This window comes from Scophthalmus maximus, chromosome 3 (assembly GCF_022379125.1).
Source record: "Scophthalmus maximus strain ysfricsl-2021 chromosome 3, ASM2237912v1, whole genome shotgun sequence".
In the NCBI taxonomy this organism is placed as follows: domain Eukaryota; kingdom Metazoa; phylum Chordata; class Actinopteri; order Pleuronectiformes; family Scophthalmidae; genus Scophthalmus; species Scophthalmus maximus.
The window spans coordinates 11,909,148-11,935,731 of NC_061517.1; the positions used below are offsets into that span (position 1 = coordinate 11,909,148).

Genomic DNA, 26,584 nt, shown 5'->3' on the forward strand with positions numbered 1-26,584 from the left:
AGCCATCATGCAGTGAAGCTGCTCTCAAGTCCATTTTTTTAGGTAGTTATGTTGGGTTTTAATGCTCATCAGGTGTTCCTTTTTTCTTCCCTCCACTTCTTTTTTTCTTCTTTTAAATTATTCTTTCTTCTTGTCCTCATCCTTCCCTTCTTCCACTGCGCCACTGCCTTCCTCCTCCGGGGAGGCTCCTGTCTGTTCACTCCCAGTCACCGTGGAGGTCAGGTTGCTCTCCTTCTTCCATTTCATGCGTCGGTTCTGAAACCAGATTTTGATCTGCCGCTCCGTCAAACAAAGCGCATTGGCGATTTCGATGCGTCTGCGCCTGGTCAGGTAGCGGTTGAAATGAAACTCCTTCTCCAGCTCCAGTGTTTGGTAACGAGAGTATATCTGACGTCCTCTGCGTCGGTCTGTCCCGTAGCCCACTCCTGCTGGGGTACAAAGTAAAGTCACTCATTTTGTAACCTTTCACGTTTCGGACAGTTGACATTAAAAAGAAAACCTGATAATATTTGGGCACTTTACGCATGAACTGTGTCTCTTCGTTGGACTCACAACTATAATCTCCACCCACAAAGAAAAATAAACACATTTTAGCGGTAAAACATATTCCTGCCTCAAAGGGAACCTTTGCTTTTTATTACTTAAAATAAGGAAAGCATCCTATGGTGCATCCCACCTCTGTCTCACGTTACTGATCATCGCTACTATATCATTCTTAAAATGAAAGCTGTTTGTTTGCACATGTAAAGGGCCCATCTACAAGTCGGGGGAATACAGTAATGTTTTATGGGGTCATAAAAAGTAACTTACTCTCTTGGTAAGACATATCGTAAAACTGGCCCATTCGCTTAATTTATTTGTCGTAGTAAAACTCACCGCTGTGTGAGTTCATTCGCTGCATCCACGGGTAGATCGGGATGTTGCTCTTCTGCTCCTGCGCTCCTGCTCTCCCTTGATCCAAACTGTACTCTTGAGCAATGTGGCTCTGTGCACTGAGTCCCATGTTTGTTTGTCTGCAGCTGGGCAGCACGTCCTTGTCTTGAAGAAACACGTTCGATCCATATTCGTACTGTGCCCTGCCAGACCCAAAGACCACATTGTCTTGAGGGGAGTAGAAAGGTGTATATATCCGATTCTGGGTCACCGCGGCGCCGTACGACGAAAAATGTCTGACTGTGTCATAGGTGGTGGAGTTCAGGGGGACGTTGGGCAAAACATCTTGACCACCGGATAAATGGCAGGAGAGCGACGGGTTTGCGAAATACGAATTCATACCTTGCGTGTAACCCTCTCTCCAACTCTCCCCACTTCTTGATCGGTCTCTCTTCAATCTCCTCCTCTGTAAATCTCCTTCCCGTCTCTTGTCAACCAACCACACCTTTTCTCCAAGGTCTCCTCTCTTTTTTCCGCGACTTTCCGTCTCTCTGCTCCGACGTGGGCTACTTTGAGGATTCAATATTATTAATTTCCAATCTCCGGTTAAGACGCACAAACCCGAGTGTTATAGCCGAGGCTTGGCTCGGTGAGAGACAATATGACAACGTCAGCTGACCGTTCTCCGCCAATTGAGAGGCAGGAGTTGAGGGGAAACTGTAGCTTTTAGCTCAGCGCTTGAACATTACTGCTAAATGCCGATAAACACGGCGCAGATTTGGAGTGGCACTCCGCGCAGCCTGGCCATTCGAGACGTTTTGGACGCGAAGTTTGAGCGATGTGGTGTTAAAAGCAGGAAGTGGGACGCGGACTGTGGCCAGTGTCGTTCAGTTGCAGTGAACACATTCACATGGAGGCGGATAAACACACACGAGCTCACGTTGAAAGGAGTCTTAAAGAGTTGAATGGGTATTAAATCAGTTTTGCTCGAGATACGATACCAAACCCTCATCTGTGATACCGATACTGTTTTATCGTGTGTGTGTGTGTGTGTGTGTGTGTGTGTATGTGTGTGTGTGTGTGTGTGTGTGTGTGTGTATGTGTGTGTGTGTGTGTGTGTGTGTGTGTGTGTGTGTGCGTGCGTGTGTGTGTGTGTGTGTGTGTGTGCGCAGAAACACTTTTAATTTTACAACACCACTGCAGTGATCCCCTATCTAAATACATTTGTCTACGGGGACTATAATGAATATTGGCATTTCGTTGTTTATCTCAGCCACATCGACGAGTTTCCAACATACTGTTAATGTTTCCATTGTGTATGAATTATCTGGCATGTGAAGCAATTTCCATGCTTTTGCAGGGAAGCAAAAAGAGGGGGAGGTTGTCTGTGGAGGGTGTAGGTGGTAAGAATGCGTTTATGGTCTCTCTTCTGTGAGGGCAATAAAACAAGTGACGTTCCACAGCTCACCAACAACTATCTCTGCAGCAAAGCCCTGCAACAGCAACAGCAGCAGCAATCTCCCGAGCTCAGAAATGAAAGCAACGCGCAGCATGTGGACAAGCGTGTATAGGTCCTGTCGAGAAGTAAACGCCCGAGAAGATCATTTCTACCACTCTTTTTAAAAAAAAATAATGTTGTGAGTTATGCGACTGTCCATGCAGCATACATCAGACACAATCCTCCACAGGTCCAGTCAACTGTGGCCGGTGTTCACTATGAGCTCAGGTACAGTCTCTTCCACTCATGACATAGACTTTTACTTTAGTTTTACGCACAGAAGTTAACAGTTGATTTACATTTTTTTTTCTCAAATCGACGTCTTGAAATGCTTATGCAAATGTTCCAGTCGTCCTCCCCCCTGCTCTGATCATGCTTCGACATTCCTGTGACACACACAGAGGAAAGAGCAACCGACAATTATCTTAGCAGCAAATTATGGGTTTGGAAATTACTTAAGAGGTGTTTTAGGAAAAAAAAATCTAGCAAATGTGGGGGAGCATGACTGCTTCCTCTAAATGCGTAAAACCCCAAAAATCCACATTAATGATATTATACAAGACAGCGCCTCTCACTCTCGGTTCCCTCTAATCAACATAATTGAATAAATATATATTTATTTGCACATTACGCATTTTTTAAGCCGATGTTAATTTGTTTTCAGATGCGCGTTTAAACTAAATGAAAAATAAACGCCACGGTTTTAATTTGTAACAATAACGTTCACGTTGTCTTGTCTTTTCGCGAGTGACCATAATGGATAGCGATGGAATAATCGATGCAGTTATTGAAAATGTCTGTTCGAACGCAGTCGTCGTGGCCACAGCAACCTATTGGTCCACCTCATTGATTTCTTCGATACAGGGTGAATACTCGCAGCCTTTAGACGTGCAGCACAGTTTGCTCTGCTGTTCGGATCCTGAATAGCCCATAAAAAGAGACAAGAACAAAGAGGAGGAAGTCGCTGGTGCAATAAAAGTTTCCCCTTCAGCGTATTCGTGACCATATGTGACATCCGCGTGGCCAAAATTTGGGGCAAATGTAGCTCAAAAGTTGAAGGATTTAACGTCCCTCTGCTCTGATGCTGTCTTAAGATTTGTTTTTTTTCTTCTCTTCATTCTGATATTAATAAAAAAAAACAACTTGATGGCGGAGTAAATCAAAGACAGAAGACCCTGAATTATAATCAACTCATTGTCACCCCCCAGACGAGACAGGCTCAGGACCAAAATGCGTAAAAACGTTAAAAAGTGGGTTGGCCGTAACGTGGACCTTTGAATTTGAAAATCTAAGAATATAAACAAACCACGACGTGTGATAAATATGGTGTCTGGTGGTCAATGTTACTTTATGAATCTGTCATGCTCACATGTCAGATACAACGTGTGGACAAGATTTGTAAAAGTCTTTGTGTCATTCGTATAATTTCTATTGTCAACACCAGGCCAACCTCAGTTTTTTTTTTTTAATTAATAGATCTATTGCAATGCTTGATTTGTACTCAAATTGTATTGTAAAAATAATAATAATTTGGGATTCCAAACGCAGATTCTCCTCAGGCTGATTGTCAGTCTCAGCCCCCTCTCACCACCCCACAAAAAAAACACGCCGCCGCTCCATAACAGTCCAGGTTGTAAATAAAGGCTGAACAGTAAAGCCAATGTGTGGACTGGGGAGGTTGGAATGCAGCAGAGGTTGTGCCAGTGCGCAGAATTAGAAAGGTCATTCTTTCCCCTCGTGTTTTAGTGCTTTATTGCAGCCCGAGAGGCAAATCACATGCGCGGCTTTTTGACGCAGGACGGAACGAAGCCGTTTGGTTTCCAAGATCCTCCGAAGACAATGTGAGACCAGCGATGTGTGGAAAAAACCAACAGAAAAATAAAAAAGAACCTGGACGCCTGAGACGAGAAAAAAAAAGTATAGTACCAAGCACTAACCAGTGAAATTAATAAACGGCATCGAGAATTTAATAATGAATAGTACGCTCTTAATTTGTGAATTCTCAATGGAGGCTGTAGAGACATTGCGTAATTTCTTTATTATTATTATCATTATTATTATTATTGTTATTGTATTTGTTGGTGTTATCCTGTTACTTATTGATACTGATAGAGGTCACATTTACATTATAGTTTCCCCGCTGAAGGCCTGAGTCTGACTGCCTGTTCCCCTGCAGCACAACGGGGCCCATGTCCTGTATTATCTCCCCCCTCTCTCTCTCTTTCGCATGCAGAGGCTGTAGATGTGCCTCAATATCCAGCATCACAACATCACTCAGGATTAGTTATATGGGACGTGTAAAATCTCGACATTATCGGCCATGATTAAAAACACAACGAGGAAGCCAAAGTCTGGCCGGCCCCTGATGCCTTTCTTCCCTCTCCCCCGCCTCTAACCTTACTAATAAGGAGTAATTCACATACTAACAATGTAAAGCCCCCTCTATAAGCACTTTACCATCGCTGGCCGGCCCAATTAATGTCCGGAAGTGTTCGACTTTATGCTCGTTAAGCACTCAGGAAGCTGTTGCCCAATGAGCGCATGTTGATCCACACATCATAAATTATGACCATTAGTAGGCAAACTTTCTGTCCTGTCGGGATTTGTAAGTGAGGTTCTAAATGTGGTGATGCGGACAGATTCATGACTTCATGGAGTTTTAAGTGAAACCCATCTCTGGGTTTTTTTAAAAACACACTGCAGGGCAAAACAATGGACTGTGGTTTTCAACTCTTGTTTTAAACCAAATGTATCTAACAACCCAAATGGCATGCATTAAAAGTCTCTCTTTCTCTCTGCAGGTAGTGATGTTGGGCAGCAGCAGACACGATCCATTACAACAACAGTGTATCATAAGGGAAAAGCAACACAACGTGTGTAACAGTAGGTTATAAGACTTCAAAGGCCTCCAGACCGAGGCTGTGCCGATCACTGTGTTCGACCAGACTAAAACTCTCCAGACTGCAGAGCTTCAGGAGGAAAACACACACACACACACACACACACACACACACACACACACACACACACACACACACACACACACACACACACACACACACACAGAGAGAGAGAGAGACAATACTTGCAATACGTGTATTTGTATCTGCACAAACTAGAATGCAACAGAACGTTTTCGCCAAGCTGAATCTTGATAAGAACAACTTCAAATACACAAACACGCGCACTCCTACACACATACTATGCCTTTGCAATAAATACACTACTTTGTTTTGAAGGCCCCAGTACTTGATATATTTTTTTCATTTACACTTTCCTGATTTTTTTCCTGATCCTGATTTCCTGTCGCCTTGAACCACACACACACACGCACACGCACACGCGCACACACACACACACACACACACACACACACACACACACACACACACACACACACACACACACACACACACACACACACACGTTGACAATCCGTCTTCGATCTGAAGTGTATTTGATCACAACTTGGCCCATATCATGTGATGTGTAACACTCATCTACAACGCCCTGTTCACTACTATTTCATGATCACTGTCACTGATGCTGGATTTCATTATAATCAGGATATTTGTTAAGACTTTTTTTCTCTTCCTCGTGGTGTTTAAATAAAATCACATGCTAACTGCTCACAACGTCATCAGTGGTTATGTCCCAGAGCCATTTGTCCTTATAGATCACTGCACCTCATTGTATACGAACTACACAAATAAGCAAACGGATTTGTCCTTCTTCAAAGACAATACAACAAACACACTACACACACACACACTCCTGCAGTTCCTTGCTGGCAGCGGTGGATCAGCTGACATCCGCAGTGAACCGCCGCCGAAAACCAGCAGCCATAAACAACAAGCCTCAATACCCACCCACTTCCTCGTGCAGCGCCGCTGGTCGCTAGGGGGCGCTGCCGAGAGAGTCAATGTGTACAAACAGCATTGTGTGTGTGTGTGTGTGTGTGTGTGTGTGTGTGTGTATGTGTGTGTGTGTGTGTGTGTGTGTGTTTGTGTGTTATGGAGGTTCTTGGCACAGACTGGATATAACAAGTGACAACAAGCATGGGAAGAAGAAATGGGCTAATTGGAGTAGATCAGTCAGCCCGGGACGTTGTTTGTCACTGCCTGGTCAGAGGGGCCTGTGAGTGATGAGGAACTTTACTATCATTGGGCGATGTATTACAACTAAAGTGACACGGCATGTGTAAAAATGCTCTGCTAATGTGGGCTGGGGCGCCGGGCACACACTCGCTGGGGGGGGGGGGGGGGGGGGGGGGGTTGTGCCACCAGCCACTAAAGGCACAGTGGCGGTCGACGTGGGCACCATGGCAGCAGCCTCCGGTGCTACAGGTCAGGTCACAGCTACACACACAGACAAGACGCCTCCGCCTTCTTCCCGTGATCTCACACACTCACACTCATCCGCATCACTCATCACGAAGCCCGAAAACCAAGGCCGATTGCCCAACACACAAATAAAAACCCACAAGACATATAGGGAAAGAGCGACAGATGAATATGTGCAATCCTACCTCAGAGGATGTCCGTGGTTTGTGGCGTCTCTGTGATCCAACACGGCAGCTGAGGGGTCACGATGGCGAGGAAGGGGGAATATCAATAAAGCGCACATCTCCCGCGTACTGCTGGCTGTCCTCACGTCGAGGCGACACGGAGCTTGTGGAGGCAGTGAGGCTGTGTACCAGGGGAAAGTCGTTCTCTAGCAGGCTCGATTGCTCCTTTTCCCTACCCAGTCGCGGCTTTATTGCCTCCGGGGGGGATAGACGCAGGCGGCGGACGGCAGAGGCGGCGACTGTCCCGAAGATCCCTCTGTCAGGAAGTCGGAGATCGGATGAATATCACTCGAAGTAGCGCCACAAAAAATGACAGTGCTGTGTTTTTGATGTTGGATTAAAAAGGGAAGAAAAGGGACGTTTCTACGCCCAAGCTTAGTCTGCTGCTGATACAAGGGAAGGACTAGAGAATAGACAACAGCATAAAGTTCATGTTCATAGAGCGTGTGCCACGTGGCTCGCCGCAGCCAATCGCAGGAAGGATTCAGTCGTAAACTTTTATTACTCAGCTGTAAATTTCTCCCTTTAACAACCAGGAATGTTTGCACCCATCTTTCCCTTTTCCTTTTTCTCTCTCTCTCTCCCGATGTCACAAAACCAAAAATGGCCACACGATATGGAGACGCTGAAATTCCGTATGTCACACATATGGGCTAAGACGTGCGACAAAAAAATAAAAAAAATAAAAAGATATGAGCGTTCTCAAGCTGTATGCCAACAACGCGTATAGTGCCCAGGCCAACGGGAAACGGGTAATAAAAGTGTGAGTGGGAAAAGGAGAGGGAGGGGAGACCGGGAAAGAGATAAAGAGAGAGACAGATTTGGAGATAGAGAGAGACGTCTGATTAAACTTGAATCAGGCTAATCTACTTCCATGACAGGACCACTGTCTGTCTGCCCGGCTCTCAGGATGGATTATATGACAGTAATCTGATGTCAGGGTTTTACTGCTCCACGCATCCAGCATCCACTACAGACTCCATGGTGCAAACATAACAGCAACAATCAATGCTACATTCAACTTAGTGGCTACAACGGATACAAGCTTCTTTTTTTCCCCCTTCCTTTTCCAAACTGGATGGAAACCTGCAGGGAACAAGCACGCCAGCTTGTTCCATGTGTAAAACCATAGGCTGCAAACTGTATATATGGTTCAGACTTTCAACAAGTTTGGGTTTTTTTGCACACAGAGAAGGAACAAGAAATATGCCTTTGGAAAACAAGGACATTTTTTTTTACATGTGAGATATATGGAGAACACGAGGCCACCACTGGGTTTATGAGATGATTATTTCACCTTCTGCAAATATACTGCATCGAAATACACGAAAAACAGATGCAGAGATAAACAGAGGAGAAGTCGTCGTGTTGGAGCCAAAGGCGACGGTTTTATCTCGTAAAGCACAGAACAAAGACCCTCACGCTTTGCTTTTCTAGGGAAGAAATAGTCTGTGACGAATAAAATAAATGACTTTGAAAAAAGAAATCTGTGTCACGTACTTGGATGAGCGGTTGCATCTCGTCCTTTGCCGGCCGCGGTCCCTACGCTGAGCCTCGGCATCACACACGCGGACGAAAGATGCAAACCCGCATCCGAGCTGCGCCTTTACACCGCCAATAAAGTTTACAGCAGGTCCACTAAACTTTATAGGCAATGTCAACCCTGTGGTAAAACTTACACAAACATGCACACAAAAGGGCCCCGACCTGTGAGCTCGGGGACACATCCGGAACTTACTAAAGGAAGGGACGCACGCAAATAGAGGAATAAACTGCCCAGAATGAAAAGGAAGGCCACATTGATTCATTTAGAGGAGAGAAAAATATAACATACTGATGAGCTGCAAGTCTCGATCCTATCTGCCGTCTGATATTATGTTCAATTTTGTACTATTATATTACTGCATTAAGGACTAATGAATTCGCCCAAACAGCCTGTAACGCTGTACATTCGTTGGTCTACAGCTTCACCAGTCAGACATGTTGCTCTCTGTTGTTGTACTTGTCCTTTTCTGTTCAAGTTAGCAAGATGTTAATAAAACTAGATCAACTGAGGAAAATCCTGCACCTCCTTTCTTTTTCTTCCTTCTCTAGATAAAATAAATACAGGATTCCATTCCGGTCTAATTTTCTTTTCAAAATTCCACAATCTACCTTTGAATTAAAAAAAGAAATAAATAAACACACTGGATTTAATTCAAAGACTATGGCCTTGTAACCTTTCCTCGCGAGGATCTACGAGTCTCCTAGCGATCACACCTGATAATGGTCTCCATGGTTAAGTATTGGCATCCACAGTGTTTCTTACAGACCTCAGCTTAATAGTTAATTTGCTGACACATAGTTTAGTACAGTATGATAATAGGCCTGTATACCTGAGCAGAGAGACTGGACGCACCAAGCAGAAGCTCTGAATAATTTAGATGCTTGACACTGACTCCAATGGGAGAGAAACTAAGACTAACAGTTAGTCGACAAGCAGCTGGGAGAATATATTTATTTAAAGAAGAAAATAAACTAAAAAAAGGAAATCATAATAGGAAAGTATAATCAAAAGGTGCAAGGGAACGGGCACCCTGTTTGTGGGCCTGTGTCAGCGACACAGCTTGTAAAATTCTGCTTCAAACACTAGGTGGAAAAGGAAGAGGTCAAATTACACGTTTTGAAAAAAAAAAGAAGGGGGATCAGATTTCTATGAATGTATTCGAGCATTTGCCAGATGTAACGACGCGAAAAGGGACCAACACTCGTTGTATTTGAGGCAAGTTGTGCACAAATGTTGCTGCGGATTTTATGGAGACTGCTCATGTCAGTTATTAGTCACCATAAAACTCAGCAGCAGCAGCGAGGAGAGGACGAGAAGGTGAGACTCAAGGTGTTACCTGCACTTGGCCTCTCGTGCGCTTTGCTTTCCAAAAGGTTCTGTAGCAGGAGCGTCCAGTCGTGCTTCTGGTCCGAAGCAGCACACAGACGCACAACGCCTCCCTCACGCACTGCCATCATTTAGTCTGATTGTGAACATAACACGCCAGCAGATGTTTGTTAATCTCCTCTCAAACGGCCATCGTTCATCCCAAGATTCATTAAGAAAAGCTGCGTGTCCTCCCTGCAGAGAGGAAGTGTTTAAAAAAAAATTATTATTAAGAGGATGAATCAAACACAGACTCGGGCTTTGGAGAGGACGCATGCTGTGAGCGGGACTCGCAGCCGTTCCTTAAAAGGTAAATGGATACGTCTGCAAGTGTGGCGTTCATTTAATCGATGAAGTTGCAAAGTTTTTAAATTAGACAAACTTCGGAGAAGCGGCGGCTCAATGCGCCAGGGCCTCCTCTGCCCTGCAGCCGCCGCCATTAAATGGTCTGGACGCATATGGGCTGGAAATTAAAAGAGCCCATCGTGAAAACATCAACGCCATGTCCTTGTTGTTGATTATTTGTGCCAAATTACTTGTGGAAGTTTGATCCGATTTGAAAGCTGAGGGGGGGGGGTCCTGAGATCTGGACGTTCGTGTTATATATAAGTATATACCGCTTGAGAGAGAAGCTCTAAACTGGCAAAATGCTAAAAATAAGTAAAACAACATTACACTCGATTATGACTTTTCAGTCGAGGCATGAAGGCGATGCGCCTCGTTTGGCTGCGTGTTTGTCTGGTAAGAGTGGGGATACTTGCAGTAACCGAGGCGGCAATATTAATAAAAAAAAATAGAAATGATCGTGATGCCATCTTGTTTATTCGTGATTTTACATCAACAATGGCGGGGACACACAAATCCGTCTTTCACATGGAGAAACACCAGGAAACGAGCATATTGTTCACATCAATATATAACAAGACGTACATAAAGATTATATTCAGTGCAAAACAACTATACGCTATATCACCAGCACATTGAAATAAAAATTCCCTTACTTTAAAAATCGTTGTAATTGTAGCAGGTATTATCATACACATTAAAATGTGCGTCATAGGCAGTTTTAGTTGTTGGGGGAAATAGCTTTGCAATCAAATCAGAGCGATGCCGGAAGTGTGGAATATAAATTCTGCGGAGGCAAGGCTCTGAGTTTAGGTAGTGCCGTGGTACAATCTCGAACTTGTTCGCTTGGCTTGGAGCTAATTGTCTTCCCAAGACTCACAAATTGTCTTCAACAAGTGTATATTGTAATATTGGGTAAATGCTACATACATAACTTAATGATATAAGGTCGATATAGAACACTTTTTAAAAATCAAAAAAAACCATATGAAATCTCTATATTCAGAAATCTCTATTGCAATTTCCCCAGGTTTTTTTTTAGGTAGCATCAAAGGATTTCAAACGATTGCATTTCCCTGGTAATCCTAGAAAAAAAGACGTCTGAGGAGCTAAATGGCGATCCTTGTCTCGGCCATTCACATGAAAACGAGTCAAACAGTTACAGTAACACTAAGAATAATAAAACGTGGTGGTTTGTACACAGGCCGGGAGCCAATGCAACTGCTGCGAGGATGTGTGAACACTTACTACTAAGTTATAGGCCTACATCTCACAATTTCGCAAAGGTTACTCTGAAATGATGTTTGTTTTTTAGTGTGTTTTTTTTTTAATTGTAGGCTATAATCTATTTACAACACAGGTCGGCGTTGGTCGTGTTTTCATCTCACTTGGCTATGCTGTTGATGCTGTTATTATTAAAAGCAAATGTGTAAAAGTAAAAAAAAGAAATAGAATAATTAGAATAATAATAATAATAGCTAAGCCATTTTCCATCTAACATGCGTTTTAGAACTACCCCCCCCCCCCCCCTTTTTTTTCTTCTTTTTTTTTGTAGCCAGGGTGACATTTCTACCAAAGAAAATATTCTACAAGCTCCTGGAGCTTCTACAGAAAAATATTCAAATGGCAAATCGTGTTAGGATAATCGTGAGAAGGGGGATTTTTTTGTCTATTTATGACAGCAATATTGGTGGGATTCCTGATCCCTCTTGACAAAATGAAAGGGTGGTCATAAAGTTGACGCTCTCTGCCTCCTTGTGACTCTTCGTCTGTTTATGGGACCTCTTTTTCTTCTTCCTTTTTTCAGCCATATAACCATAAAAAGGACCATAAAATCACTCCTTGGTCTCTTCTTTCTCTTCCGCTTCTTTCTCTTCTGCCTCTTCCCCTTCACCGTCCTCGTTGCCCTCCTCCTCGCCCTCGGCTTCGGCCTCTCCCCTCTGACCCGGAAACTTGTCTTTGTTGTTCTCTTTTTTCCACTTCATCCTTCTGTTCTGAAACCAAATCTTCACCTGCCGCTCGGTGAGGCTCAGGGCGTGGGACACCTCGATCCTCCTCTTGCGGGTCAGGTAAGGGTTGAAGAGAAACTCCTTCTCCAGTTCGAGAGTTTGGTAGCGACTGTAGGTTTGCCTCCCATTCCTTCTTCCTGGGGCTTAGAATGAAATAAAGCCAGAGGTTAGCTGCACTGACCAAGGTTCCCCATTAAAAAAAAAAAAATAATACCAAAATAGATGACTTATAATTAATTCTGCACTACATCTTTTTTCAATCTGCATGAATAGCAATCATAGTAGCAGAGTTCAGTCACACCCAAGCCTCTATTTTAAAGTCTACGTTTTCAATGACAGTTATATCTGAAAGGAATTTTAAAATAATAGTCTTTTAAGTGATAATAATTTCCAGTAATGTTTGTGCAATTTACACTTCTGTCTGCAGGAGTGTTCAGCTGCCTGGTGCAACTTTAACGCCCACTTCAGCAGAGACTAACTTGGTGAGTATAAGTAGACTACGTACTTCTGTGTGTGTATTTTTTCATGTGAGTGTGGCTATCAGTTATGAATTAATATCTATAATTCCCATTTGTGAAACCCATACAAACAAACCTGATATTCCATTAGATTTAAGCCTGTTTACAGTAAATAGGATGGGTTTCCTCACTAGCAACAGCTCATGTCTCTCTTTCTCACACACACACACACACACACACACACACACACACACACACACACACACACACTAGAGTAAAACAAAATGTAAAAATGAATAAAGAGAGAGAAGAAGATGGATGATGAAAAAAAGCTGCACTGTTACAACAGATGGGGGGCAGGCTGATGTTAAATGTCTGTGAAGCAGATAGAAATGAAGCTCACACCTGTGTGGGGTTAATGTAGCCTGATAGCCTGAACATGATGACCCGTGAATGGAAGAGGTAATATCTACAAAGCCTTTATGATTATGGCTGTATGGGAGTCTGAGCCACAGTGGGCCTGCGGGTCAAATTACGCCCCCCAAATCCTTAAAACCCGGATTCTGGATAAACCGGGGGCATGCTGTGTCTCAGCTAACCCTGCTGTCACTCGGCATGCTTCTACTGGTACGTGTGTGTGTGTGCGTGTGCGTGTATGTGCGCGTGTGTGTAGCATCATATTTTAAACTTATGACTTATTCGTCCCTTCCCCTCCCCAGCGCCCTCGGAGTTTGTGAAATATCTTATGTGAACGATAATTGACTTCAAAGAGCTGGTGTCATGAGCTGTGATCAGCGGTTCCCTGTTTTAAAGGCACTTTTGGAAAAGCAACAGCTCAGCCCTGTGTGGACATGTGCTGCAGAGGAGCAGCAGCAACCTGCAGTACAGGTTGAATGTGCCCCATCATGTTCCCCGACTTATGTCGTTTTATGGTTTACAGACACACTCGTACATATACACACTCAGGCGTATTCAACACACATGCAGATACATACACTCACAGGCAGACACACACACACACACTGACACTGAGGCGCGCGCGCGCGCGCACCAAGCAACACAGAAAAGAATAGGAAATAATTGTACGATTCTGACCGTGGGGTCTCATCCAAGGAAACATAAGACTGGGAGAGGAGTTTTGATTTAAGTGGCCTTGTCCTTCTCCGGGGTTAGAGCTGCTCGACGATTTACAGTCTGGGTATTGCGCTAGGCTTGCGTCTTGCTGGGTACCATAAAGCGTTTGCCTCGGAAGGGCTTCATATCCATAAAATTTCGTTGCGTCTCCGTGGCAAGCCAAGGCGCAGGGGTTTTGCTGGTATCCGGGATTCGAGATCCCAGTGGTCCCGTGATGGAAAAAGTCCTGCACATGATGGGACGGGTGCTGAAAGCCCGGCGCGGCTGCTCCGGGTCCGTAGACCAGCGTGTGGCTGCGGGCGACGCTTTGTGGAAACCTGCAGTCGTAGTAAGTTGGCTCCAGTGACTCGCCGCCTTTGTATTTGGAAAAAAGAGGGTTAACAAAATAAGAGCTCATGTTTGGTTGGCATCAAGCAGACGGGCTCCCTCGCAGCTGAATATCTCCTTTAGGATGATGGCAGCCTTTTGTTTAGGGTCCCAACTCGCACAGCGCACACAGGCAGACAAACCGGAACTAGGAGAAACGCTGCCCCTTTGGACAATCTACGGCAGCTCACTCTCTCTGAGCCGTTCCTCTCATCGGATTGCTCTCGCAGTCGTGAGTGGGGTTTTTTTTTTCTTCCTCTCTCTGGGTTTTCGCAGGCTCAATCCCGGCTCATGGCTCGTGCTTTTGGATGTGCGTTATAGCTTTAAGGTTAAAGCTGACTTGCTCGACCGACACAGTCACAGGCGCTGCTCTTTTCATTCTTTTTTTTTTTTTTAGCTTCCCACCCAACCACCCCCACCGCTGGCGTCCCCACACCCCCACCACCCTCCTCCGCCCCCACCCCTTCATATTTCTGCGACCGGTCAGACGTGGCCCCTACGTATATCCACCTTGAGAGGAGCTACACTAATCATAACCAACAACCCAAGAGGCTTTAAATGTGATCAATGTTGTATTTATTGCAAAAAAAGAAAGAGGCCAAGCTGATCCATGCAGTTGGGGAATGGTTAAAATATAAAGACTGTGAAAGCATGGATGCATTTCCACCAGCGTCTGAATTTATAGTTGAGCTTGTTGTCTTTGCACGGAGCAGCAGACAGCAGAGCTTCCCTCTTTGTGAACGGACGAAGCTGTGACGAGCCGGTGTTTGCCCTCTCGGGCCCGACTGAAGGTTACGCACTAATTCCCAGAAATGTGTTGACCTTTTACTGGCTCACGTGGGTCAGCGCTGCATCTGGGAGCTAATGAGGAGCAGAATGTAGAATATAAAAAATTAAAAACAACTGTGGGCAAAGATAAAACCGAGGCTGTGACTGCAAGAGGCACTGACAAGTGGAACGATGATTCGAGTTGAAGACCAAACCCATTCTGGTCGTGGGTAAAGAGCAGAGCGACACACTTTGCACCGTGCGCTGTAAAACACCGACACACGCAAATCTAAACACGACCTGTGAATACTAGGTGCCACTTACTGACCCCGTAAAACTGACGAGGATGAGCAGTAAATCTCCCACATGGAGGAGTTCATAAAATTTTACATGGGATGTTTAGCTACAATCAGCGCGCACTCATTTCCCAGTTCAATAGTCGTATGGTCTCCCCCTCTCTCCCCCACCTCTCTCTCTCTCTCTCTCTCTCCCTCTCCAAATATGCCAGTGTGGTTTTTGTGAGGTTACTGACGTTTTATACGCATCATCGTAAAATATGAAAGGCGCACGAGGCGAATTTATAGACCTTTCACACTCTATAAATATGCAGATTGCCAATCATGGGTGCACATTTCTCGGGTACTTTGAACCGCTGGTGCAGATGTGACACTGTCAAGTAGGAAGTATACAAATGAGCAGGTAGCTCTGTTGAAAATGTGTGTAATGACATATTATTACTATTATTACTGTTGTTGTTGTTATTATTATTATTATTATATCATGTTTTGTGGTTGTATGGTGTAAATAAATAAATACCGTTGTTTGTGTGTCAGTGTTGCTACTTATTGTATGTGATGTTACTGATGCCATTTTACATTTAACGACTGTTATTAAAGTACCCTTTATATATTTTTGAATGGTTCCTGGCTCGTCATTAATTATATTTTTAGTGGGGTTGTTTTTTTGTATTTTTTTTAATTTTTTAAAAAAAAATTGACATCATGGAAAATGGAAAATGGAAAATAAACAATTAGGGAAAAAGATATCAAGACACAAACGCGGCACATGATTTTGTATCAGCTTGTATAAATGCAGATATTGTTGCCTGTAATTAAAACTAGATCCCATCTGAGCTCAACTATCAGATTTTAAGGGCACAACAAGGTGTAGTAATTAAAAAAAAAACGTATAGAAAATAAAATATATCAGCCCCATTAACTCATGAATTAAGGGACATTGGAAAAATATATATTTTAAAAACCAGACAAGTAGAAAAAACTTATATAAATAACCGGCAACAAAAGAGGAAAACTTAATAAATAATAATAATGATAGCAAATAAAAATAAAATGTATAATGCTAAAAAACAATATATTCAAACGTTCTGTTTCCAACATAACAACCAGCTCGCTGCATTCCGGGGAGCTGCTCTGTGGCCTATTACACAAAATGCGGTGGGTGACCATATCTGTCATTTTGTCATCGATAGGTTGCTATTCATTCTTGAGCAAAGCCACAGAGCCGTAAAAAAGAAAAGAAAAAGAAAAGCCCTTCAGCACACAGACTCTGCTCAAAACATGGACCAACAGCGTCATCTAGTGTCCGAACGTGTCCCTAAACCTGAGCGACTCCACCAATCAGAACATAGCGGTGATGTGGACAGAGAGGATCTCCCTTCTGCATTTGTCCAAACCCTGTGTGTTCGTTGTCTTGTTTTGCCTTAAATAAAACAGCTGTTTACCACCACATCGCTAACCACAATGGCCTCAAACTCTCTTTTTGTACAACTGGCTCGAAAATAGTTCGTTGCGCTTTACCGCGTAATGTGGTGACCGCTATACCTGCTGCTACACACCAGAGACAGCAGTGTTTCTGCAGCATGTTCCATATTTATGAAACAATAACTATTGACTTTTCCCCCATCTAATTGTAGGCTAATAGCCCACTTATGTGATGAAGTGCAGAGGGGCTGCGGATGGGCCCATGCAGGCTTAAGTCCCCCCGAACCAGTGCGCATGACTCTCCTTTGAACGCGTCCACCACCATCACCACCACCGTCCATTAGAACCATAAAGTAATTTAGCCCAGACGTCTAGCCAGTTAGTCGAGTTTGCTTTGTTCGTCTGCATTTGAGACAAACAGCCCGAGCTCCAACAGGGGCTGTAAAACTGGCATTTTCTTTTTTTGTGTGCGAGCAGGAGCGGAAACGTGCTGGATTGGGCTTTTGAAACCGCCGCATCCTGTCCGCATTGTTTGTCACCACAAAAAGGCAATTTAGGCCGAACCCCAGGAAACAAATGCGAGACATGGGAAATTGTCTCTCACCTAAAAACTCAGCTGCTCAAATTGTCCCGAGATTTTTCTGGAACGCCTTGTGTGGACCAATATACTCTCGTTTCGACGACGACTCATTCAGGAGTATAGAAAGGAAATACTTCCCCGCAGTGGCTAATATGGACAAATGTATCGGCCTGTTTTGGAAATGTGACATTTGCACACACATTTCTGGGTGTATTCGGCACCGATTAGATACATGTCACACGTGCCTCGGTTACATTTAAATGTCCTCTTGTAACAATGTATTGTGTAGTTTAATGGGTACTATGGGCTACTGCTGTAGCTCCCCGATATTAATATGACTGTAGACGACAGTAGGAAGAATTCACTGCAGCAAAACGGTTCTTACTTGTATTGTTTCTTTAGAAGATGCACCCCCCCCCCTGCACGTGGCTATTTGCGAGTTTATTTGATGTGTATACACATACCCATTAGCATGTGTGCACAACTGTACGTGTATGTTGTCAAGAGAGGAAACAGTCCTAATAAATCAATTATACAAAGCTATGCACCGCTGAGGTGAAAAGAATTCTGTCCTGCTGAAGTCTCAACTGGCGCTGACGCCGTTGCGTTTTTCGGCTTCGTTGTTACTCGCCGCGGCAGAGCTCGTGTAGGCCTGAGCTGTACTTGGAGAGATGGAAAAACACACGAGAGGAAGACTTAATGAGGGGAAAGAAAGCTAATGTGTTCCCCATGGGCAGCCTCGCCAGTGTAATGGGGATTTGGTAACGCCACTATTTTTAATCAGCCAAATATTTGAGTAGAGGTTCAGTAGTTTGTTGGGGCCCTTTGTGCAGAGCCGCGTGCTCGTTACTGAATGTCCCAAACAACGATGTCCCCAATAAACACAGAATACAAGCAGCTCAGTGGTTATGTTTATATTTGCAGAGGTCTACATCTACACTCTATAATTAAACGCATAGACTACAATCCAAAAGAAGAAAAAAAATAAAGAGAGAAAGAGATGCACAAATACAGCAACAACTATATCACAAAAAAATTAAAATTACAAGAAAAGCGAGTCCGATCGCAGATGTTCGGTGTCTGTACAAAAAATACACCTGCAACAACAACAACAACGTGTACAAAAGACGTAAACGTTGACATCATAAATTATGAGTTTTTTGAAATTCATAAGAATTCAAGTATTTTCTTTCTTCGGGCAGTTTCAGCGGTAGGTCGCCAGACTGCGCTTGTATAATTTTCTATTACAAGAAAAATTATATATATATATATATATATTTATATATATATAAAGGTATTTCAAAGTGAAAACACAATGTAATCGTCTCCTTTTTTTGTTTCTCTTTTTTATTTCTTTGACGTTTGACGCATAATTGTGCACTGGAAAAATAACATAATCTGCATCAAACAGTGTCGAACTTAAGGTTAATAATACAAAATCCAACAGAGTGATAAATATGAAGAGGAGGAGAAAGGAGGAGGAGGGGGTCATCGTGTGTTTTGGTGCATCTGTGCTGTCCATGTGGTGATCAGACTACAGTCCGCGTTATTGTTCTTTCCTGTCGTTCTTCTCTTTGTTCATCTTCTTCATCTTCATCCGCCGGTTCTGGAACCAGATTTTGACCTGCCTCTCGGTCAGATTCAGGACCCTCGCGACCTCGTACCGGCGGTCCCTCGTGAGGTACATGTTGAACAGAAACTCCTTCTCCAGTTCGAGAGTCTGGTACTTTGTGTAAGGGCATCGCTTCTTCCTTGTGGAGCGGGCGTGTATCCAATTTGCCACAGGGTTGTCTGCAAATTTAAAAATTAAAAACACCGTGAAAATAAAAATAAAAATAAGGGGGGGGGGGGGGGGGGGCAACACAGTGACACATTCGGAGAGGAAACTGTGACAAATGACATTTGGAGAAAGAAAAAAAAACGTGCGCCTGGATTTACAGCAATACCGTGGGCGTATGTACAAGATATGATGATGATGGCTCAATTAACAATGTCAAATCACACGGATCTGTGTTGTTTACCATTGGAACACTTTGACGACAGATTCAGACTCTTGCTACACTGATTCGCTTCCTTGTCACTTTAACTTGTGAGTCACACAGTCGTAAAAATACTCAATGCGCTTATTCACTTTATTGGCCCATAAAATGGCCAGTAGTTCAAGCCGTTACAGGTCCGTGGTGAAAGTCCTTCTAGTGTGTCCCGACATTCCTCAAGTGGTGCTGCAGGAGTCATGTGAATTGGTTTTGGAGCCGCGGTGAAATGGCAGATTTTTTTCAGATGTAACTATTTGCATATCATCTTCTCAAATATGATGCGGGTGAATTAAGTTGTTTTTCTTTGTCAGTGGGATTCAAATGGAGCCAAAGTGTGGGTTGTCCACGGCCTACATTATAATAAAAAAAAACTCGGCGCGTGGGGTCAAAATATGCTCGTAAAAATGCACCATAAAGCATTTACTGATGAATATTGATTCATGTGTCGGTTGTTCACTTTAAAAAAATATAATTCATAAGACAGAGCCCCTTAAACTGGTTTTCCCACTATATGCAACATCTTTTTTTCCAAATTCAACGTCTTCCTGTGGGTTTGAGTCCATGTTTACAACCCCGTCTGCCTTTATGGCCCCAATTTTAGCCTAATAGCGTTTGTCCTTTATAGTTCCTAAAGCTTCCCCCCACGAGCAGAGGCGACTCGGAGCAACACAGGGTGAAACCGTTTATAATCTCCCTTCATGCGGGACGTTCAAAACGCCTCTAAGCGAAAGCAGTTTTTAACACAATATCCAAAACCAAAGAAAAAGGAAAACGCCCACGCGGTTGTAAAAGACTGCGGGAGCTTGAACTTACTCGGATCCAGCTCCGACTTCTCGTCTTTATGTTTCCCCGAAGCCAGGAGCTCCGACTCGGGGGAGGGCATGTTCTGCGGCGTCTTGTCCCGCATGTCAGCGGATGAGCAGTACAGATAATCCGTGTAGGTCCGTCCGCCGGAGCCGAGGCACTCGCCGGCTCTGTGCTCCTGAAAGGCGTCGGGCTTCAGCCCGTAGTGCCTGCCGTTGCCCGGATAGCCATGGAAAGTCACGGCGCCTGATATCGGCTCCAGCCATGACCGCACGTACCTCGAGTCTGTGCCTATGTGGGGTTGGTGACTGTATGGATGGTAAACCACTGAGGACTGGGAGTGTACGGGGGTCCAGGAGGTGGAGAAGACGGGTGGCTTGGGCGCGAAGCTGCAGGAAGGATAGTCAGAGCACTCCGGCACTAGGGACGTCGGACGAGGGCCGGCTGGGTGCGAACCGGGCGCCGAGAACCGAGTCGCAGCGAGGACATCCTCGTTCTCATGGCTGATCAAGGAGTCCACGTAATAATTACTTATGGGACCCGTGGTCGACATGTCGAAGCCTCCACGACTCGTTTACATGCATCCGATTATTATATGGAGTGTATGTGTACTTTTTTATCTAGCCATAGAACAATCAAGGCAGGTAATTATTTTCTCAACGCTCCCCCGGCTGCCATTGGCTGCCTCGCCGACACGTGATTATATTTACCCCCACAAAAATTGTACAGTGGATCAATGCGCCACTTACCCTGGGATCCCAATGCACATAAATCGGATTAAAGATTGTGCTCTTTCGCTCCTTTTCCCGGACGTAATCGGAGGTAACTTCCACAACCGTGTTTCTGTACGAAGGGAATATGTGTATATGTATATACCGCCGTGGTGACACTGGTGGATGTTTGCAGCCGCAGAGCAGACCAGGGCACATTACGTCTGAGAGCGAGCAGGGCACTATTTGATGGTGTAATCAATCTCTGTCTGGTGAAATCCACCGTAGCCCCGCGTTGCTGCGCGGAATAGTATTACAGCCTTCGAGTGTTTATTGAATCGTTGACGACTTTTATCCTTTATTAAACCAGGGGCGCGTTTGATAACGCGTGGGGCTTTTTATAACTTCCTGCGGAATGCTGTTAATTTCTTAATAGAGAGAGGAGGCTTCACAGTGTTTAAAAATAGACCCGGGCGAGAGGAAAGGAATCTTAAACGCGGGATGCGGGACACTACGACAATAAAGTTTGCACCGTTTTAACGAGGGCGCAACAAAACCAAACATTTCCTAAATGGGATTTGCGGAGATAGGCGAGAGGAGGGGATTCAAGATTCTTGACAAGCAGCCCACTACAAGCGGGCTATATTCGGCTGGTGACCGTTCATGTTTTTATGCCCGTCAATAAATTTTAACGAGGACCATTTGATTGTTCATAAACGTGTCGTTAATAAGACGACATCCGGGTTTCCCCGCTCAACATTAAAAAAAAAAACACCCACCACCACTGAAAACGCATGAAACAATTCACACGACAGGAAAGGCCGAGGACAGGACAGGGGAGGCGGCAGAGCAGAGGAGGTAAAATAAAAGAAGAGATGAAAGCTCTTATAATTGGGGTAAAGTTACTGTTGTATCTGGTTGCTGGACGTCGCTGTGTTCGTTCTTCAGTATATACTCGTGTAGCTTGTCAGTTAAAAACAACCCTGAACTCTGCTGCAGGGGCTGCAGCGACACGGCCAAATTGAAACAATATACGAATATGGCGTTGAAGTGACCGAAGAAGGCACCACCAGTGTCACTGGGGAACACAATTAGACTAATTGTGCCATAAATAATGAAAGTTAAACGCATCTGTGTGCAGACTGGATGAGGCAGGGGCTGGTGCATTGTGGTAAATCCCACTAAGAGCAGCACGTGTGATATTTCTTTCTGTGGCGTGGTGCGGGAGTGGAGTTGTGCATTTTGGAAAAGAAACGGTGATGCTGACGTGTGTGTGTGTGTGTGTGTGTGTGTGTGTGTGTGTGTGTGTGTGTTTTGTTTCTCTTCCTGTGGTTTTGATGTGTTTGTCTGGGGTTTAACATGTACGATGGAGTTTCATAATTGCTGCTGACATTTTATATTGTTTTTTATGCTGTGGACAAGTGGTTAGTACAGGACAGACAGACATAACCAAGGCCAATTAAACTTTGAGACGAAGAATATATGTATGTAAGGTTGTGCATATCAGACAGTTGTTATGAGAAAGAGTGAAATTATCGTGGTGCAGCCGAACAGACCACAGTTCACCATGAACTGAAATTAACTCAAACCGGGCGCACTGTGTTTCCACGAGGCGCCAAGTGCGAAATGACAGTTTGACCAAAGAACCCAAAGAGACAAACTTTTAAAATGAATTCCAGTTCCCAACGTGATATTTATGAGTGTGGTGCATATTGTATGAAAACGATGCATGGATTTAGAAACAAAAAATCTCAGCCGTCGGGTCCAATGACGTCACCAATTTGTCAACTGAAACCAACTTTTAGTCAGAATAGATTTGTCACGCTCATGAAAGAACTGGTGTGATATTCAATATAGTGGCGTATATAACATAAATGTGATCGGTCGACGTACCAGGGAGAGCGCGGTGATGTGTGTCATGGCTGCTGAGTTCAGTTTCAACCATGAAATTTAAAAGGCCAGACGCCAGACCTGAACCCGGACTGCGCCAAACGACATCCTGGAGTGCGCTGATGAATGCGCCACGCAGGCTGCGGCGAGTCAAATATTCGCCGCAGTAAAGCCGTTGACTTACAGTTACCTCACCAGGTCTCTGTGAGAGTTGGGTGTTATTTAAGGGTTGAAGGTCCGAGTCCGTTAATTTAACTGCTGCCATTGAAGCCGAGTGGAAATGTGCTGCTAATCGTTTATTACAAAAACACATGGTCACATAAATATATGATATAGTCATACGGCCATATCCACCGTAATCCAGCGAAATACGTTATGTTGTTTCCCCCTGTGTGTGTGTGTGTGTGTGTGGTTGGGTGTGTGTCTGTCTATAAGTGAGATGTTAGGAATTATTCCCCCCCCCCACCCCGTCTACTGTTTATCCATGTTTAATGAGCTATAATAAAAACTTCACCATTAAATATTCCTCTATCGTTTCTTCTTTTCTGTTTCTCGTACCTGTTCCAACCAAACTGAAACTGCAACGAGACCAATCAAATGTTTTACTGCCAAACATCAGCGTATTTGCTGCACCGATAAACCTTTTTCCCCCTCCCTTTCATATCGTTGCATCATATTCAAAATATGAAAACACACCCCTGCACACGCCGAACAAAGAAAAGAGTAATAGGTTTATAATTTTCCGTTTAGAACACACAATATATTATCCAGCATCACCATGGGAACAAAGAATAGAAATTGATAAACACGTCAACAGTGCGTGCTTAAAAAGTTTAGGACACAATGACACAAAACTGTTTGTTTTCAGAGGAACTTTGAGTTTGTCTTTGGCCAAGTTATGTATTTTTTATTAATACTTTACAAAAATTAGCCTCTGGAGGCTCCAGTCTGACTGTCTATGATTAGACTTTCTAGGATTAAAAGTATTCCACTCTGTGTTTTCATCTTGGTACAAGTCGGACTGGACATGTCCTCAAATGCAAACTTCATGTGTTGACAACAAGGACTTAATCAGTGACGGCAACAACAATGCTTGAAAACGGATGCGACCATTCCGCCACACGAGCGTGTTCCTGACAATTCATGTGCCTCACCGATGATCTCAACTCATAACAACGGAACAAATACTAATCAGACAGCTGTACACATTTTTTAAATACATGAATATATATATATATATATATCATATATTAACATATAGGCCAGTGTTGTTTTAGTTTAAGTTACAGGCCATTTTAAGGACAACACCACTGTCTGTCTCTGTGCCGCCGCAGTGAACTGACTGACGCTTCAGACATCTTTTAAATTATGATCAGAAAAGGCATTTAAGGACACAACAACAGAGCACGTTGAAAAATTCAGAAATTTAACTTTTAAAAGGTAAAAATTATCAAACTGACCAAGCAGCTTTAATTGAGACTGGGCACCATGAAGAGAAGAGACCAAATCATCAGGATTAATTCAAACATTTGAATAGCAGGTTATGCTTTATTTATTTTAAATTTACAAAAGCAGATATAAAAAAACAGAGCTCGACGTCTTGATAATCTGATCCAATTAAATGATAACGCAGATAAGATTCATCTTCATTGTGAAATCATTGTCTGATATTTGTTTGCATTAGTCTCCATCAGCAGGTCCACTTTGAGTCACCTCGCGGTGGATGAATACAAATTCACATTCTGAAGATGTGCGGTGACGTGACTTTGTTTAATTAGTCACATACGGTCTATTAAATTTGGTGGCATCTGTGTGGGCAAGTTGTCTATTCTTCTCGTTACAACAAAAATGAAATGAAATGAAATAATCACAACACGTTGGCCTCAGCACAGCAAATATCCTCGACCCTCCGCATCAAACAGGACATCTGTCTCACAGTGCAGTGTCAACCAATTAGTGCTTCACGCGGGTTCAAACTCTGCACATGGAAATATCAAAGTGACTATCAGAAGTTATATATAACTTAGCATGTGCTGAACAGACACCACCGCAAACCCGAGAGTCTCTGCGTGGTGATCTGAAAAGGCCGCGATCCAAAACAAAACGCTGCTTAAAACGAATGCAGAAAATCCAGAAAGTCCAAACGCACATCTTCATTATAAATCCACATCCGGACTGATCCACTGAAAGCCCTTCAAACCAAATTCCCCTGTTTCACAGCAAATTATAGATCAATAAAGATGTGTACATTACAACAGTTCAGAAAGATAAAGTAATGTCAGTGTCCTTTACATATAAATACTGATGTCTGTTGCTCCATTAAAGAGCTTTGATTTTAAATCCCAAACCATCACACGTGGTTAGAAAATTATTCCCAATTATTGTCATTTCAAAAAACAAAATAAAAAGACACCGAGTTCCATATCGACAACAATGCTCAAAATACTACAAACAACTTCCAGTGAAAGAACGTTATTGCTCTTTGCCTTCTGAACTTAATCATCTAATAACTAAAAAGCTTCACAAATAAATAAATATCTCACAAAGCAAAATCTAATTCGAGCCAAGAAAAAAAATGTAGAAATAAGAAAAAGAAGTAAAAAAGAAAGAAAAGTCTCTAGCATAGTTGGCTGGTGTCTGATCATGCCGGTGGCGGTCACACATCTTCAGCTGTCCGGAGGAAGTGTCTGCGTGAAAAGCCTCCAGTTCCGGTGCGCCACTACAAAGTGGAATAAATTGCTTTATGTGTATATGGTTTTAGGGTGAATCTGTGCAGCTTTCGGGGCAGTTTGCGGCGCTGTAAAGTCTTTGTCACTGACGCATTCCAGGGGAGACACTTATTCACTGAGCTGAATGAAAGTGACTTTGGATTCCAGACTGTCTCTTCCAGTTGCACTACGGCCAGAGAGGGGAGGGGAGGGGGGGGGGGGGGGGGTTCTGAGAAAACAAGGGGAAATGGTGACCAATATATCGACTCTAGTCTCCGTTGCAAAGAGAAAACAAAAGAAAGATTCCGATAGCGCCACAGGAGCAGACTATTCCATAAATAAGTTATTGTGTTTCTTTTAGATTAGCTTTCCTGAAGATCTATTTTCCCCAATGACTTTATTTTACCTCCGTTTTAACATTAGTATTGATTGATGCTGTCAATAATCAAATGGATTACTGTAAAAGGCAAAACAAAAATAAAGACAGGCCTGTACCTATGGTCAGTGTGTATGTGTGCAGTAGTCTTCCAAAATACTAAGAACTCAACAAACATACATTTATTTCCATATGTGTCATCTATTATATTAATATTTCTGATCAATTGGACTGTAATGACAGCTACCGTAGTCAAATTTCCAAAATACAGAAACATTTGTAAACTTTGAATTATTTTACACAATGAGGGCTGTGAGCAAACACAATGTTTTTAATTTAGGTTTCGCTTATGACTTTGCAATAAACATGATAAAGGAGAATTTTTAAACGTGACGCTATTTAATGCACGAAATAATTATAGCCGATATTTCACTGGAGGAAAAAAGAGTGCAATAGTTCTTAATTAGCTAAGTATGATTTATAACTGAATGATTGCGGCCATTAAAGATGGTGTGTCCTCATGTGTGTGTATGTCGAAGCTTGTGTTACGCTCAAAGCAAGAATTATTTCATATAATATATCATCGTGCATTCTAACATCAAGTTTCTATTCACCATAAATCTTTTAAAAACGTGGAATACAGAACATTTCAGAGAGTCGTGCATTAACAGTCACGAGGACGAAGAAGACTGCTCACATGACATAATGGGAATGTCAATAGACGCATCAATTGTCTGCTATCTCCATATTAAAGATAATGGATCAGAGTCCAACACCTATCTATCTATCTGTCTATCTATCTATCTATCTATCTATCTATCTATCTATCT

At 43.3% G+C, this 26,584-nt stretch overlaps 4 protein-coding genes across 7 annotated transcripts in view; all 4 read right to left on the minus strand.

Annotated features, from left to right (window-relative positions):
• The window catches only part of LOC124849314 (homeobox protein Hox-C10a-like), a 55,826-nt gene that overhangs the window by 24,027 nt on the left and 5,215 nt on the right, over nt 1-26,584 (minus strand). Inside the window, exon 3 of one of the 3 annotated variants that reach the window (XM_047330863.1) lies at nt 7,068-7,194. The exons of the other annotated variants lie outside the window; for them this stretch is intronic. The gene's annotated coding sequence lies outside the window, so the exon portion shown is untranslated. Of the gene's footprint in view, nt 1-7,067; nt 7,195-26,584 lie in introns of those variants that run through there. 3 annotated transcript variants of the gene reach the window in all.
• Nucleotides 111-5,381, minus strand: hoxc6a (homeobox C6a). 2 transcript variants are annotated; one of them, XM_035643941.2, is made up of 2 exons: nt 877-5,381; nt 111-425 (listed from the first exon to the last, which is right to left on the minus strand). In XM_035643941.2, exons 1-2 carry the CDS (start codon nt 1,271-1,273, stop codon nt 118-120), a joined length of 705 nt encoding a protein of 234 aa, XP_035499834.1. In that variant the 5' UTR covers nt 1,274-5,381; the 3' UTR covers nt 111-117. The 2 variants fall into 2 exon arrangements, with proteins under 2 accessions (XP_035499834.1, XP_035499832.1); XM_035643939.2 differs by having other exon boundaries at nt 111-428; nt 877-5,380.
• hoxc8a (homeobox C8a) lies at nt 10,653-14,546 on the minus strand. Its single transcript, XM_035643938.2, has 2 exons — nt 13,757-14,546; nt 10,653-12,346 (listed from the first exon to the last, which is right to left on the minus strand). Exons 1-2 carry the CDS (start codon nt 14,190-14,192, stop codon nt 12,030-12,032), a joined length of 753 nt encoding a protein of 250 aa, XP_035499831.1. The 5' UTR covers nt 14,193-14,546; the 3' UTR covers nt 10,653-12,029.
• hoxc9a (homeobox C9a) lies at nt 18,130-20,724 on the minus strand. Its single transcript, XM_035643937.2, has 2 exons — nt 20,080-20,724; nt 18,130-19,021 (listed from the first exon to the last, which is right to left on the minus strand). Exons 1-2 carry the CDS (start codon nt 20,621-20,623, stop codon nt 18,777-18,779), a joined length of 789 nt encoding a protein of 262 aa, XP_035499830.2. The 5' UTR covers nt 20,624-20,724; the 3' UTR covers nt 18,130-18,776.